General features: G+C 46.1%; 1 protein-coding gene across 2 annotated transcripts in view; it reads right to left on the bottom strand.

Annotated features, from left to right (window-relative positions):
- Nucleotides 1–17,371, bottom strand: part of DOCK2 (dedicator of cytokinesis 2) — a 484,628-nt gene that overhangs the window by 106,687 nt on the left and 360,570 nt on the right. For both annotated transcript variants that reach the window (XM_043887430.1, XM_043887429.1), the window contains exons 28-29: nucleotides 5,333–5,431; nucleotides 2,280–2,374 (exon numbers count right to left, since the gene is read on the bottom strand). In XM_043887430.1, the coding sequence (XP_043743365.1) occupies nucleotides 2,280–2,374; nucleotides 5,333–5,431 (194 nt within the window). The remainder of the gene's footprint in view (nucleotides 1–2,279; nucleotides 2,375–5,332; nucleotides 5,432–17,371) is intronic.

Genomic DNA, 17,371 nt, shown 5'->3' with positions numbered 1-17,371 from the left:
GTTACATGGACAAAAATTTTTAGAATGCTTTTGTGTTGAGCTTTGTCTAAAAAGGGGGAGAATCATAGTTTATGCAAAGTCATAGAAAGTATGAAACAGTATGTTACATGAACAGTTGAGTCTCTGAAATGTAGGCTGAGTCGAAGATGACTCACCTGGATGCTTCATGAAATCTGGCAAAACCCCAAGACATTACTGACCAACTGGCAATGAGTAAAGGGATCCAAACGCAGTTTGGAGCTGGCTTCTTCCAAACACAAATGAGTAGATGGACACTGCCGTGCAGTACCATCAGCTGCATCGTTTGTTGAGCTCAGTGCACGGTGAAAATGCAAGTCTCCTAGTCCAAAAGTGTTAAGAATTCAAGACGGTGACAGCAGGACCCTTTAGAGCACAGGGTCCTCTGCAGCTACACAGGTTGTATGCTCAGGAATCTAATCCTGCCATAGGGCTAGGGAGAGACCTGCCTCTCATCTGTAATGTGGCCGGGCCTAATTCCCACCAATGCCTTAAGCACTGTAAAAGCCAGACTCCCACCTAAGTGATGTGAACAGAGAGAATCAGTGCAACATAAGCCCAGGCTAAGAATTCTGACATTTATGTTGCTGGGCTGATTTTCCTCTTCCCAGCACAAACACCGATGCAGAAACATTTATCTCTTTCTGCCTTGACACACCTCTCCTCCCCTTCACCAGGCCCTAAAGCTGGCCCTAAGAGCAAGTGTGTCTGCAAAGTCACTTTGCTAGGCACACAGGCATCCAGGTAACAGAAGAGCAGCTTTGCAGAGGTCAGAATAGTAAGGGGTGGAAGCCATCTGGGACTGGAGTGAGGTCCTGGGCAAACATGAGATAGAAACTTCAAGACTACAAATTTGAAATTTGTATCTAGTGACAAAATTATTAATGTTTATATTCTTTCCTCAGTGCTTCCCACTGAAGAGATTTCTGCCTTTGCTTCTTTAACATCTCCTCTTCTTCCATCCTCTCAGGACATTTCTGTCTTTGCCAGCCAATTCTTGGCCCTTGGGACACAGAGCAAGAGCAATAGGTAGAGAGAGACAAAACTTCTTGCCAGTGTAGAGTGAAGAGTCCCCATGGGAATCATGCGTGTGTGCTCAGGAGCTCAGTCCTGTCCAATTCTCGGCAGCCACATGGACTGTAGCCCACCAGGCTCGTCTGTCCATGAGATTTCCCAGGCAAGAATACTGTAGTAGGCGGCCATTTCCTATTCCAGGGGATCTTCCCGACCCAGGGATTAAACCCACATCTCCTGCATCTCCTGCACTGGCAGGCAGATTCTTTACCACTGAGCCACCTGGGAAGCCTTTCCATGGGAAGCACCTAAAACAAATATAAGAAGCCAAAGGAAAGTGAGAGCAAAAGCAAAGAGAGAAGCCTGGAGGACCCCAGTTTTAAAAGAGTTTGTGGATAGGAATTGAGAATAAAGTTGTGAGAGAGACTTGAGTAAACCATGAGATAGGAGAGATACAGGAGAATGGAAAAAGGGAATAATAGATAATATTGCTGAGTTCTATGACTTGAACTTCATTTTGATGAAATAAAATTATTTGAGAGAAAGCATTAAAGATGGAAATTGCTCACAGTTACTCTTGTCTGTTGGGCTGGACTATGTGGGATCTAAGTTAATCTTGGGTTACACTTGTATTCTATGATATATTAATAAGTACTATATACACATAGGGAGACATGAATACATGCACACCGAATGATTCAAAGTGCAAGTAAATCTGTGAAATGCTGTATCCCATATCTTCCTCTTAAAGAATCCCATAGCATCCCCTTAGCATCTTCCTCTTAGAGAATGCATTACCAAAAAGGATCTGAGAAGTCCTGTACCACAGAAAGCTAATCAAAGCTGCTTAATCCAATGCTTCCTAAACTTATTCTATCATATGTCACAGAACATATTTTATTGTTTTTAATAAATTTAATATAGCACGATTTTAATAAGGCTGATCTTAAGCTCTCCTGTCTCAAGGTTTAGAGAAGGTGTTGTAGATGAAGTATATTTTAACTAGTATTGGAAGGATGGGGAAGGTAGGGAGTAGACAGTTCAGTATATAGAAAGGAATGAAGAATAATGAATAAATAGCTCAAGACTGGTGAGCAGTCCCCTGGGGTTTCAATGCAGAAAGAAAGGATCTGTTGCACTTCAACTTATTTTCACCAGGGAGAAACTCTCCCCAGCTCCTGCCTCTCCCGGTGTGATGTCACGTGAGTGCTGAGATGCCAGGCTCTCCGGAGGCAGGGGCTGCTTACCTGTTCTGAACCATGCTCATGGCCATCCAGTCCACAGGGTACACGTTTTTCCCAATGAGGTCCTTGAACATGATGAACGTCTCCATCAGGAAGTCCTACAACAGTAAAGCAAAGCACACCTGTCATCTTGCTTTATGGGAAATGACTGGAAGGACCCAGATCTTTGTGAGTTGTTGAAACTTTTTCTTTCTTCTTTTTTGGAGGTGCAGAAAGGGAAGGGGGCATAGCCTTTCATTATGTAAACGCAATGAAACCAATAGAGGTGGATTTTCAAATGAAATCTTATAATTGATTACCGGGAGACTGTTTCACAGATATAAGTGGAACATGAGTACGGAATGTGAAAACCCTCTCAAAATAAAGCACTGTTAATTCTGTCTTTGGGAGTAAAGGAGTAAATGTATTCATTGATATGGCAATTTTATAATCATCTTGCCAAATATGTATTTGAGGAGGAAATAATCTGCACTTATGAATGCATCTCAGGTCACTGAGCAAACAAACTATTATTAAAGTGAAACATCTAATTGCCGTACTGTAAACACAGCTAATTCTTGTGTCACAGGCACGTGCGTGAGCAAGCTAGAGGAAACAGGACAGGGACGCTCTCCCTCTCCTTTGAAGAGGTTCAAAGTGGCCCTCAGCATGCCCCACCAGGCTCTGCGGTGGGGCAGACTTGTTCCCTACCTCTGGAGAACACAAATTCAAGGCAAATCCAGATAGCAAAGACAAGAATCACTGACACTGGGAGGAAATGAAGCTATCCCATCCATTTGCTGTGTGTGTGTATGCAGAATTGGTCAGTTGTGTCCAACTCTTGTGAGCCATGGACTGTAGCCTGCCAGGCTCTTCTGTCCATGGGATTTTCCCGGCATGAATACTGGAGTGGATTGCCACTTCCTTCTCCAGGGAATCTTCCCAACGCAAGGATCGACCTGGCATCTCCCACATCTCCTGCATTGCAGGTGAATTCTTTACTGCTGAGCCGCGCATTTGCTATAGGCAAAAGTTAAAATCCATAGGAAACCTGTTCAGAGCTCTTTCCTTAAGCCAGTGGTTTCAAATTAGTTTAACAGCAGAATTCTTTGTTTGGAGAAAATCTTACTTGGAACCTAGTGTATAAAACAGATAAAAGTAGAAACAGCTCTGGTTGAAGTATGCATGTATGTATGTGTGTGTGTGTGTTTATGGCAGAAGACAGTGAGGTTGGGAGAAATATAATTTGAAAATCACTGCTTAAGCTCAACTGTAAAATTCTAGAAATGAGATTGGTTCCTTTCCAGCAATGATTGCTTCTAGGGAAATTTACCTCAGAGACTAAAGTCCCAGTTTCCACATCAGCAGAATGGGGATAACTTCTGCCTCAAATGGTTGACTAAGTGCACACCGTCTCTAAGATGCTCCACACAGAGCCCAGCCTACTGTGAGTGTTCACGAGATGCTCAGGACGATGGTGAGTGTAACTGCTCATCCTCGGGATCACCTGGGGAGGTGTGGATGTTGCCATAGGCACAGTCCCTTCCTGTGGGAATGGAGAAGACCTCTGCCTCACAGATGGAAAGCCTGGCTTCTGATTGGGAAGGTGCAGCATGGTGTAAGCTTTCCTACACCCTGGTAGGAAAGATGGTGACGACTCTGCCGGCAATGTGGGAGGCCCGGGTTTTGTCCCTGGGTCACAAAGATCCCCTGAAAAAGGAAATGGCAACCCACTCCAGTATTCTTGCCTGGAAAATCCCATGGACAGAGGAGCAGGGCGGGCTACAGTCCATGGGGTCGCAGAGTCAGACACGGCTGAGTGACGAACACTTCCTTGCTTAGCATGGTGTAAGGGCTGGAACAGGGGTTCAGATCCCCCCTCTGCCACATACCGCTGTCTGACCTTGAGCAAGCAGCCTGGAGACTTGTCAAACATGACTGCTAGCACCTCTGCCAGGCTGCTGGAGGGATGGTTAAGAGGTGTATAGTTCAATACATAGCGATCTGTTTCCCACCATCCTTTCCACCCTTTCTTCCACTGAGGATCAAAAGTGAGGAATCCATTCTGTCTATTTCCATGTCCCATGACACTGAGGAGGGAGAAAATCTTAGGTTATTTAGATTTCCTTTTGCTTCTTCTTCTTCTTCTTCTTTTTTTTTTTTTGTATAACCAGAAAGAGGTTCCCTTTCTTGCCAATCTTACTCCAGGGAGGAGTCCTCAAAGCTAAATGGCTGAAGGGACAGGACATTAGTTTCCTATTGGTTCTCCACTCTGTGAGCTTGGCACAATTCTGGTTCCCTTGTGTCCTTCAAGGAGAGGTAAAAATGAGCCCCTGGCAGCAGAACCCCTGAAGCTGGCGGTAATAAGGAGACAGGGACGAAGGTTCCATACTGAGGGTAAAGTAAGTGCTGCACTCAGGGGCAGGTGGGCTGGGCTTTCTTGTGATGACATCATCTGCTGCAGAGGTACAGCCCACCAGCTGCCCGCCAGAACAGACGGCCCTGTAGCAAATGAACCCCGAGAGGCCAGAAGAGGAAAAGGCTCAGAGACCAGTTTTCACTGTGCATGTCTTATTATAACACAGTGATGGCTGCCTTTTCCTGGACTCCTACAAACTGAGAGCTACTGTGCTCTCATTTAATCCCTTCACAATGCTGTGACAGAAGTGATACGATCCCCACTTTACAGATGGGTAAACTGAGGCTTAAGAAAGGTTAGGTAGCCCACACTCACAGCTAGCCAGTGACAAATCCTGGATTCAAACCCAAGACCGTGTGACTCCAACAGTCATGTTCTTGAGCCTCAAAATGTCTATGATTCATCAACAAATATGGTTGCAAGTCCTATGTAGACTAGACACTCAGGGCTCACATCTGACATGGGCTGAGATGTATTTCAGGAGTGATATATACAAACCTAAATGGGAGTGAGAAACAGGGAGGCACACAAACATTTCTGCAAACTTAGACCCACACACGTAAGGTTCCTGGGGAGATATTCTTGCCCTAAACTCTCAAGAATCTAAAGAGCACAACGTGTCTCCCAACACTGCCCCCAAAGTATTCTATAGACTCACCACGAGTTCAGAGCTGGTCTGGAAGGTCTCAATATAGAAGGAATAGTGCTGGTCGCCCATCTGGTTTAAGATGGCTGTCATACATGCTACAAAGTGACTCTGCAAGAAATAAAAATGCCATGAAACAGTGAAGAGGTGGACCATGAGATTCATTTTTTCCATTTACTTGACTTCAAACTGGAAAACATCTCTCCATCCCAGGCTAGTATAACCCCTCTCCAGCCCACCCCCTCCAGGGGTGGGGAATTTCTTCTTAGCAGATGAGCATGTGAAACTGAGAGTAAATGTCTCCTTATGGCTTATTCATCAGCTCATTCATCCAAAAGAAAGCATTTATTGAATACCTATTATGTGCCTAGGACTATAATAGGAGCTCCAGATATAGACAATAAGGACGCAGTTCATTGCTTCCCCAGTTGCTTTATATTGGGAAAAGAGCACTGTACTGATGTCAGGAGATCCAGCTTGCATCAACATTCTGAAGGCGACTGATTTTCCGGTAAATAATTTTACATGTCTAATCTCCAATTGTTCCATCTGTAAAGTGGGACAATAACCCATCCACATCTAACCCCAGAGATGTATCATAAGGATCGATGGCTTCTATGGTGCCTTGAGGACACTAAAGTTCCCTGTAGGAGCATCGGTGGCTGGGCCATGAATCAGCCAGTGAGAAGCCAGCAGCTGTCAGGGTGAATGTCTGCAGGCGGAACTGAGGGGGATCTACCCTGGGAACCTGGGTAAAGGAAGAACTGCCCATACATCCACCCACTGGGGGAAGGCATCAAGAGCGTCTCCTGTAAGAGTCCACTAGGCTCCCAACTTCATCACAGAGAGCTCCCTGGCAAGGGCACACCAGTGGTGCACGGGAAGCTTGGGATGATGCAAGTGTCTCCAGGGATCCCCACTGCTAAAGGGTGTCATATATAACACACAATAGCTGCGGGTCTGGAAGTGGTGTGTTTGAACCAAGCATTATATGTGTATCACAAACTGCTATGTTTGTTTAAAAAAACAAAACAAAACCGCTAAAACCAAAAAATGAACAAGCTTCTGCCTCTGTTATAAAAATACAACGTGGAAAAAACTCCTCCCAACCGCAGGTCTACACTGCAGGAACCGTGACAGAAGGAACAGCCTCGACGTCCCCAGGAAGCTCCTTCTACACTTCTCCATGGGGAGTCTCTGGGGCAATTGAATGTTCTTCAAGTCCACGTTCCCAAAAGCAACTCCCAAAGATATGGATTCTCAATTGCTTCTAGGACCTTAGGGATAGCATGCTTTCCCAGTCAGCAGGACTAGCTATGTCCTTTTGTGGGGCTCAGAACAAAATGAAAATGGAAAAGTACCTGTAAAAATTCCTCAGAATTTAAAGACAGCCACAGGGCCCTTCTGAGCACCGGACCAGGTCACACACCGGGGAAGGCAGCTCTGCCTATGGGTGACCGCCACACACACACGCAACCTAAGTGTTCAGAAAACATGCAGAGCTGGCAGGAGTGCAAGGCCGGGACCCTCAGGAGTTACGTCAGTGGTATTGCTGGGTGCTGGAACCGGGAGCCTTTTCCCTGGGGGCCAACTGCCCTGGCCACCCTGGAGTCAAATCCTCCTGCCTGCTGAGGCCCCCAGGGGGTGATGGCGAGTCTGTGAAATTATCCATCCCTTTCAAACCAGACAGAACGCCACCATCACTGCTAACTTCACTAAGTCCCACGGAAACCAAGAAACAAGTTTATTATTGCTTATCCCTCTGGCCAGGCTGGATGCAAGAGGGGATGAATCTTCCGAGTTAGAGGTGTGTGTGTTGGGGGGGTGGGGTGGGCACACACGCGTGTATCTACTCCCTCCATCTCTTGTGTGAGGAGCTTCCTCCAAGAATTCAGCCAGTGGCCACTAGAGGTCTTTCCTTTTCACATGGTAGCTGCCGTGCAGTTTTTTCGGCTTTTTATTTATTCCTACGTGAGCAGACCCACTACACTTCTTGCATATAAACAGTGAAAATTACAACATAAAGGACTTATTATTTCTTCTTTTGGAGTAATTCTGCTGCTGGCCAAAGCCTGGCTCGTTTTGCAAAGAAAGGAAGGACATTCTCTGCAGGTAATTCCACTGCTTCAAGGTAAGAGATCTGGGTAGGTTTTATTTTTTGTGATCCATCATCCTTTCGGAGCAAATGCTATCATTTCTTGGACAATAGTTTACTTTTAAAGCTTGGGCTTGAATGAGCCCTGGGATTGTGAGCTTGTTTGTCTGTGTGTCTGTGTGTGTGTGTCTCAGAAAATCCACCATGGTCGGAACTGCAGGCTGCCCCAAATGCACAGATTCAGATCCGGAATGCTTGTTATTTCCAAAGGCTTGATTTGAATTTGAAGGGGGTGGGGGAAGCAAGCAACAAACCTCAGAGGTCAAGTTGCCTGGAAATTATCTTGAAAAGGCTACTTGTCTTAAGCCTTCCGGACAGGAACTTCCATGCTTCATTTTAAATGAAAATAAAGGGGAAGGGGATTCCCGTGCCCGTCTCATTTGGAGAGAGTGATTATTTTATGAAAGAAACCACTATCTTTTTATAAGGACTTGCTCAGTTCACCGATCAATCAAAATTACTTTCACCAGCTTGTTCATCTCTTCATTCTAACTACCCCGTAGAAAAACCTGGCTGAGTGCCTTCCAGCAGGATCTGTAGTGTGTTGTGACTGAAGTTTGGACAAGTTACCTGCATTTGGCTGTTAATGAGAAATGACAGTGCTTTACTTCCAACTGGAAGCGTTCCTTTTCTTCTGCTACGGTGTCTAGCCCACGTTGGTATCAAGTCTGTCCGAAATCACCCCCATGTGACTGACTGACTTGTGAAATGGCATGAGACACCAGCAGCAGGTTCAAATTCAGTAAAGGCTCCTGTCATTTAAATTAAAAGCCAAAAGCCCCTGTTCATCATCACGTTGTGTCTCTCCCATATGTATCCCCTCTTCAGCAGAGCCCTCAGCTCAGCAAGCCACTTCTTTGCTCCCTGTCCTCTTCCCCTTTCACAAGTTTGAGACCTTCTGTATCCACCATGTCTGAATGTTTAGAAAGAGCAGTAGGGGCTGGGCGTGGGGGAGAAGATCAGACAGCATTTGCTGTAGCAACTCAGACCTTCCTGATGTTGACACTGCTCAAACTTTACAGTGCTGGAGCCCAAACTCCCAGCCCTGCCAGCAACATGGAAAAGCCTGAAGGCAGCCTAGGGGACAGAGGGGTGGACGGACCCCCTGCCATTCAGGCTGACGAGAATGTCCTTCTTGCCATCCTTGGTGGAAATTTTGTGGTCAACAGATATTTACTACCAAGGTGTGAGGCAGCCACTCATCCATACCCGAGCAGCATTCCAGTTGCCTGGATAGGAAATTGCTCTTAAAACCGAATGGCAGGGGGACCTGCATATTAAATTCCGGAGAGAAATTGTATCTGAGATGCTGGCACAAACCAGGCAGAGTCACCTCAGCTCCATTTGGGGTGGCTTAAAATGTAGCTAATGAATCACAGCATGAAGAGACACGGTTTGAAACTAGGTCAAATGTGTAAAAATAAATGCAATCATTGCCGGCACTTGGCTGATGAGGGGCTACTTAAAGCCTTGAGTGGCAGGGCTTATTTGCCATATAGAACTCTCTTCAGTGATCCATGACATTCAATCCTCTTAATTAATTCACCCCATCAGTAAGCAGGGAGATCTCGCACACCTGGGAGAGAATTGAAGCTCTAAAGGAAAACAGTCAGGGTCTCTTAGCTGTGTGATGGCAAGAGAGAATGAGAAACCCAATATTGTGTCATTAGTATTAATTAACTGGGATATTGGGTGATTGCGATCAGGAGAGTAGCCCTTTCCAAATCAATTTTCTCCTTTGCATAAAAAATCATCATTGTGATCATCATATGACCATCATCATCATCCTCCCCTTATTGATAAGGCCGATAGTTTTGGTGCACAACACTCAAACACATCTATTTAACCTCTTCTAAAGCAAACACACCTACACACACGGTTAGGACCTGCAGGGCTGAGTGAGCCAGGAAGAGGCAATCAGTCTGCCCTGCCTTGAAGAGCTAACAAAACACGGGGGGAGGGGCATGGTGGGTGTGAGTGCACCCCCCCCCCCACCTGAGGTTAGTGGGAGTGATAAGATCTCAGAGGGAGGGAAGAGCCAACTTCGGGAGCTTGCTACCTACATGCCAGCATTACTATGCGATGCCAGCTGGTGACACGTTGCCATAGGAACTTCAAATAATGTGCTCTACCAAAATGAAATAAAATACAGAGCGCCAAGGAGAGGAAACAAGGGAGGAAAGTTTGCATGCCGGGGGAGATGAAAAGTTTCACCTATGGGGCCATCCATTTCATTTGGAGACTAAGAGTAGCCGGATGCCACTCTCGGGTTGCTTCTCCATTCACCCGCACATCTGCCATGTGGTTATATAACAGATTTGATTTTTGGGTGCAATTGGTACTGTCTTTGTGATAGATTCAGGGTCGGAGGTGGGAAGCTACGGTATCAAGAAAAACAAGGGCTCTAAAACCCCTTCATCTTAGCAATTTGTCAGGAAGCTGAGCAATCTTTGGGGAAAGTAGTGTATGCAGTCTGTCTTAGCAACCATTACGTGCTGGGCACTGTGTTAGGTACCCAGGTGCAGCAGTGAGCCGGATGGATAACGTTTTCTCCAAAGAGTCTACATCTGGTTCTGCCACGATGTAGAACATCAGACGGAGACCTAGGAGCCAGACCGCCTGAGTTCAAATCTCAGCTCTATCTATTACTAAGCGTGTGACCTTGAGCAGGGTCTTGCATCTTAGAGTGAAAGGGAATAGAAATAGTTCTTACTGCATATGTTTTTGGTGAGAATTAAATCAATCTGTAGAAAGCCCTCAAAATGATCAGCCATTAGTATTATTCCTGTTGTTGCTGACTCTGGCCCTGAAAAACTGTGCAGATTGACTAACTGAAATTTCTGACCTGGACAGATGAAACGAGGACTCTAGCTACCCCTGACTGTCTGTGGATGCATCAAGCACTCCCAGTCGCAGTTTGGGACACGTGGCTAAGTGTCCTTTGACTCTGAACATGGTTTTAGTCAACAACATGTCCAAAGAAAAGCTGTTTAGTAAATACAGTGTGTGCCTCTTTGAGCAGTGCATGATGGGAGGTTCTTTTTATTTGGGACAGTTGCTGGCAGGTAGGAGACGATGAATGACAAAAGTGCCCAAACTGTTCAAAAGCCTGAAATGTAACCGTTTTCGTCGGAAGCTTAGTACTCCAGCTGTCTGGCTTTGGGAAGTGCCTCTCCTTGTGGGCAGTGACATTCTTTGGTTACCCAGGAATCCTGCTGTGTGACAGACTAAACCAAGTCACCTTCCTTCAGGGAGAAGATTCTTAATGGGCACTGATCCAGGGGTTTTGTGTAGCCTGTTCCACGTCAAAGCGCAACATCACAGGAAGACAGGAAGGAGCCTCTTAGCTGCTGAGCACTCTGGTGCAGCGGGACACATTCTGTCTGCAGAATCTGGAGCTAGCTATGAGCACCCCGCCTGGCACTGTGGGCATTGATGATCAGCTCTCCAGAAACACTAGGGCCAGACAGAACCGCAGGCACAGCGTCTCTCGGAGAGCGCTTCTCACTGATGAAGAGCAGGTGGGGAGAGGTAACAAAGCCGCTTTGAATCCAGGCTGGAAGGGCAGGCTGAACTGGCCACACACTCTTCCTTTGAAATGAGCACTTTCTGATCTTGGCTGGAGCCTGCGCAGGTGGCTCTGTAGTGTGGGGTCACTTTAAATCTTCCAAAGGATACCGTGAGGTGTTTAATCACAAAGGGAGGTGGAAGGCAAGCAAATTCTGTTCATTCATTCCTTGGGCTTAGGACTCTACCTTTATCATCTCATTGAGTCATCTCAACAGCCTCATGAGGTCAACTTTATGCCCGTTTTACAAATGAGAAAAGTGAGATCCTTAAAGGTCAAGCAGTTTGCCTAGACAGACATTTAGAACAGGATGGGGCAGGAACAAAAATCTGGGTCTTTCTGACTCAAAAACCTGTGTTCTTTTCGTAAACCCATGATGTTCCTCATCTCATCACTGTCAGCTCCACCTGGGCAGAGGATTCTGTCTTTTATTCATTGCCATATCACCAGAATCTAGAATTGAACTTGCATGTAGTATAGGCTCAATAAATACTTGTAAGATGAAACAGTGAACTTCTTATAGCATTCTTCATCTTTCAAAGAATGTTACAGGGATAACTCCCCCAAACTCTGAAAAGTTAGGGTCGTGTGTAGAACATCTTTGCCTTAGGAGAGGACAGAAATGAAAGAATTTTTGCTCTACTCCTGGATTATTATTCTTATTCCATCTAAAGTCATGTTTGATTAAGCCAGAGTGAGATCATGGTTTCACACTTTCCTTAATTTAACAAATATTTCTTGAGCACTTACTACGTTTCAGACATGGTTCTAGGTGCTTTGGACAGTCATGGATGAGACTAACAAGGGATTTGTTCTTAAGGAACTCACTCTCCCACTAGGTAGAGGGTCAGGGATGGGGAAACACACCACAAGCCAGTGAATACATAAGTAAGGTCATTTTAGGCAGAGATATCTGCTGCTAATGAAATATTACAGAGAAATGAGATAGAGATGTGAAGGGACTTGTTTTCAATAGGGGAGATGAAGGTGGCCTCTTAGAGAGCTGACATTTGAGTGGAGATCTAATGATGAGTGTTGGTCATATAAAAATCTGGCAGAACAGCATTCCAGGGCAGTTAAGTAGCAGATGCAAAGGCCCTGAGGTCAGATGTGCTTGGAGGCCTGGAGAATCCAAAAGAGGGCCAGAAGGTACAAAGTGAGGGAAGGCAAGGAGAAGAAGATGAGGTCAGAGAAACATCCTGAAGGCCCTTGTAGGTTAGGGGCAAGGGCCTGGGTTTTCTTCTAAGTGCAAAGGGAGACGATTGATTTGGGTTTTAACAAGCTCACGCTGGCTACTGTGTGTTTCAGGAAGCTCCCTTTGAAGACGCAATTTGTGTGTCTTCCCACACTTTTCCAAGACACTGGAGTTGTTTCCAGGTGTGACCATGTCCTCAGTGTCAACTCTCCTGGTTTGTGGTAGCATCACACTTCTCAGCAAGCATTTCTCACTAAATGACTATTTTATAGCAGACTCTTGACCTTCCTTCAGCAGGTAAAACTCTAGTTTTATGTGGATCTCAATTGTCTTCAAGTTCACTGGTTTGTCTCCCTGTCATTTAGAGCTGAATGAAAGGGAGGGAGCCTGCTCCAGCATCTCCCAGTCTATGATGAAAGCCATTTGAGCTCATGGAAGTTGAGAAGGCTGCTTGCCAGGAGAGGGGCTATCATTTAGGACACCTCAGTTTTTAACTGAACACAAGATGATTTTTCTAAATGTTTCTAATTACATCTGTGGAGGTGTGGGTGGGGAAGTTCACAAATGTGACAGAAAAAGGAATTGTTTCAGGAACAAGGATTTATTCTCAGCACACACAGCAATGATGGTCTTCCAAGCTTTACACTGAATGCCTCTGGAAGGGCTGCACAGAAAAGCTTGTGTTGAGTCCTGGACAGAACAGTACTGTTCTCGCCTCACATGTTCCTGAGAAAAATCAAAGCCAGGAGCATCACTAGCATGCAGCTCTGCATGAGCATCCTAAGCAGCCTCTCACCTCTCCTGCAAACACTTGTATCCCAGTTGCATAAGACACCAAGGTCAACCTTCAGCAGGAAAAATTGTCATAAAAGGATATTATGACTCATAAAGAAGGTACGGTGGGCTGAAGGATAGCAATAATGACTATAACTTCAAGGGCTAAGTGTGTGTCGGGCAGTGTGCTAAACCCTCTGTTGATCCATCAGTAAGGACACTTTATAGGATTGTGGCCAGGAACGGAAAGAGCTGGGAGAGAGAACCAGCACTGAACAGACATTCCTACGTCAGACACTGAGCTAAAACGTATGCCGATGGCGCAGCAGCTACCGTGACTGAGTGCTTACTATAGGCCAAGCACTGTGTGTGCCTTATCTCAACGAATCCTCCCAACACTCAATCAAAGTTGGTAAAACTATGTGTACTTTACAGATGAGGAGATCAAGGAGCAGGGTGGTGACGTGACTTGGCTGGCCCAGCTTAATTCCAGAATATTGTTTTATAATCATTACATCATCTTATTAATATGAGAAGCAATACCTCAAAATATCATGAAGAAAGAAGTGCATGATATTTCACTCCACCAGGCCTCCTGCCTGACCTTGAACACTGTGTGTGCATGTGCTCAGTCATGTTAGACTCTTTGTGACCCCACAGATTGTAACCCACCAGGATCCTCTGTCCGTAGGATTCTCCAGCAAGAGTATTGAAAGGGGTTGCCATTTCCTTCTCCAGAGGATCTTCCTGACCCAGGGATCAAATGTGTCTGCTGCATTGACAGGCAGATTCTTTACCACTAGGGCTACCTGGGAAGCCCTAACCTAGAATATTAAGAATATTCAATATTCATCTCAATCCAATAAACATCTAAATGTTAAGGACATTCCAAAATCTCTTGTGCCTAACTAGAGATAGAAGGATGGGTGGAGAGATGGATGGATGGAGCTAGGCTGGCAGATTACAAAGGCAGATAGACTAACTGGTAAGCGTTGTCACATATTTATGTAAACAAGACCAGCTCTCTTAATGACTTTGCCCTATGGCTTATGAGTCTCCATTATTTTAGGTTCAATTGAGGATAAACCTTCATTTTCTGCATTGTTGGGGTTTTGAAGGCCAAGAAGGGTTCAGTAAGGAATGCCAACACCAAATATTAGGAAATACATGCGGTTTCTCAGAGAAGCAGCTTTCCTGGAACGCACTGGATATACTAAGTACTGGGATCAAATGCCCGCTCTGGATCTTTGGACAAGTTGTCTTACCTCTTGGAGCCTCAGTTCTCTGGTCTCTGAAATGGGGATAACAGTGCTGACTATAGGACTGCTGTGAGGATGCAGCAGAAGGTGGGTGCAGTGGGTCCCTGAGGATACTGGCAACACCAGAGGAACTCAGAAAGCCTTCCTGCAGTGCTCAGCGCCAGCCCTCTTTGCGGTTCTCCAGGGATAGTGAGTTGGTCAGCTGGGGAAGTGTGGACTTAGCTTCTGGCTGACTCGTGGAGGATGGTCTAAGCCTCCCTGTAGACCTGGGGAGCTGCACTGTGGGTGACAATTGATATAAGCTCTCCCTGCCCTCTTTTTCCCTGCACAGAGACTCCAGGTTTCAAGGAGCGGAGGTCAGGCAGACAGTGTGCTCACACAAGAGGCTTCAGGAGGGACAGTTACTCTGTGCAGTGAAGGGTGTCTTTAGCTGACCCCTCCTGTTTCCTTCATGAGGAATGAGGACAAGTGAAGACAAGGGAAGAAGGTCTCACACATCATGTTGTAAACTTCAAGCTCAACTTTTCAACCAGGTCCCTCCTGGCACCTCCCCGCAGGCCTAGCTGTCCCTGCCGCGGGCAGCAGGTCAGCCCTGTCCCTCCTGGCACCTCCCCGCAGGCCTAGCTGTCCCTGCCGCGGGCAGCAGGTCAGCCCTGTCCCTCCTGGCACCTCCCCGCAGGCCTAGCTGTCCCTGCCGCGGGCAGCGGGTCAGCCCTGCGCACCCAGCTATGCGGTCTGACAAGCACCATCAGGTGTGTGCTGAGGCGGCCTCTGGGCAAGCTCTTCCTACTGCTCAACTCAGCAGTGCATAACTGAGGCAAAGACACACCGATGGTGCGTCAGTCCACACTAGCCGAGGGTTTTCCCCCTTCCCAAACAGTTCCTCATTCCCAGTTAATCAATCAATTAGCAAATACTTAGCACCTATTATGTGTAAGGAACTATATCAGATATGATCATGGTTCTTACCCTGCAAGTCTCAAACTCAGAGGGAAGATTCTTTTTCTTCTTTTTTTTCTTTTTCTTTAGTGTTTTTTCTCCTCTTCTTTCTCCTCCTCCTTCTTCCTTCTCTCTCTCTCTCCCTGTCTCTCTAATACAGTAGTTCTAACCTGGAGGCAATTTTGTCCCCCAGAGGGCATTTAACAACATCTGGAAACACTTTTGTCTATCATAGAGAGGGAGAGGGGGAGGCTGACATCTATTGCATAAAGGCTAGAAATGCTGCTAAACATCCTATAATTCACAGTTCAGCCCTAACAACAGAGAATGATCCAGCCCAAAATGTCACTAGTGCTGAAATGAGAAACTTTGATCTGCAGAGAGACACACGTGATAGTGCTGAATGACAGATGCAAAATGAGAGTTCTAGTTTTCTCTAGGCATTTAAGAAGTGGGAATAACCTTTGTAGTTAGGAATGTTCAGGAGAAATTTCACAGAGCATGTGGGATTTGAAAAATGACAAGAGTGAAGAAGATGAAGCAAAGAACGGGAAAGGATGACTGCGATAGGAAAAACATTTCATTTGATGATTTGATTAATCTGATTGATTGGTGGTAACTGCCTAAAGATCTGTGAGAGGAATGATTTTAACGCCAAGTTGTAGCTCAGCAGTAAAGAATGTAGCAATCGATTAGTGATGTCTGCTCTAGTCAAGGGAGGAGGAGGGATATTATTATTACATGTGCTGAGGAGTGAGTGTTCCACTTTGACAGGGAACGCCGGGAGGGAAGAAGCAGAGGGGAAAACAAGCAAAGTGCTTTGGTACAACAGAGGTTCACAGAGAGAGATTACAGGAGATGCATGGAGGGGCAGACTGGAAGGACCTTAAATGCCAGGCTGAGGGCTTTGAATCTCGATCTGTTGGTAATGGGATGTCAGGCAGCTACCTGCCTACTGGGCTGCCTTCAGGCCAGCTCTGCTGACAAGGTCTTGAGAACTAAAGAGGGCTACCAAAGTCCTTGCTCTTCATTTCTATAAAGGGAGGACTATTTCATCTGTTAACAGTAAAAACTGGCAGAATTATCATGCTCTGGCTTCTACGAAGCTGATCCCAATGATGAAAAAAATCCTGTGAAGCTGAACTCAGAGATAATTTTTGAAAAGCTGACTCCATGGGTTCACATTAATAAGCTCCTGTAAAGCCCTCTTGGATAGAGCATTCCTTCTGATGTTATTCACATGAGAAACAAAACAAAAGAAAACCTCAAGGAGGAGGGGATAGAAGGGAATGGAAGTCCACTCCTGGGGCTCATGTTCTAGCTGGCCCCCTGGCGAGGATGAGGACACTGCCCTGCCTCCTGACGTTCCGCTTCCTGTCAGTCCACAGCTCCCCGACTGGCCGGCTCCTCCTCAGGCAGTTTCCTCTCGGTCCTCGGAATGATACCTCATTGATTTATTGGTTTGCAACTTTCCAAATGACATCATACTCCTTTTTTTTTTCATCCTTTCCCTCTGCTCATCTCCCTCCTCTTAAATTCCCATTTGTCCCACTTCCACTCCCCTGTCCTTTGGAATGGTAACAGCAACTTCCAATTACCGTCCTCCGCAGTCCGCATTAGCGGCCTGCTGACTCCCTCTCCTGTCATCATCAATAAAGGGGACACTGCAGCTTGGCATGAATGCAGGCCCCCCCCCTGCTCAGCCCTCCCCTCACTGGGAACAGGAGGCTCCTGGCCATGGAGCCCCTGCCTCTGACACTTTCCTCCTGCACACATCTCCCATCCCTGTGTTCTGCTCCACACTCAATTAAAAATCAAGGGGCCCAATGAAAAATGCCAACCAGAGAGCTGGCCTGGTGGCACCCAGATATCAGATCAACTTACTACAGCCCCATATCTACTAATTCCATCTAGAAAAGAAAAAAGACATCACAGTTGTCTGGACAGATCTGTTCTTTAAAACCCCTGCTGACTCTTTCACCCTGGTAGACCTGGAGAGATCCCAGCAAAAGTCTAATTGAAGTCAAAACTTAGAATTAAGAGAGTTGATGGGAAGGGTGATTCTTGGGAGTCCTTGTAAGCAGCCTCCTTGCAGCACAAACAGGGAAGCCATGGACCAGAGAGATTAGGTGGTTTCCCCAAGGCCACACAGCCTCTGGAA

The sequence above is a fragment of the Cervus elaphus genome, chromosome 25 (genome assembly GCF_910594005.1).
Source record: "Cervus elaphus chromosome 25, mCerEla1.1, whole genome shotgun sequence".
NCBI classification, from domain to species: domain Eukaryota; kingdom Metazoa; phylum Chordata; class Mammalia; order Artiodactyla; family Cervidae; genus Cervus; species Cervus elaphus.
This window is presented reverse-complemented; position numbering and strand designations above follow the sequence as displayed.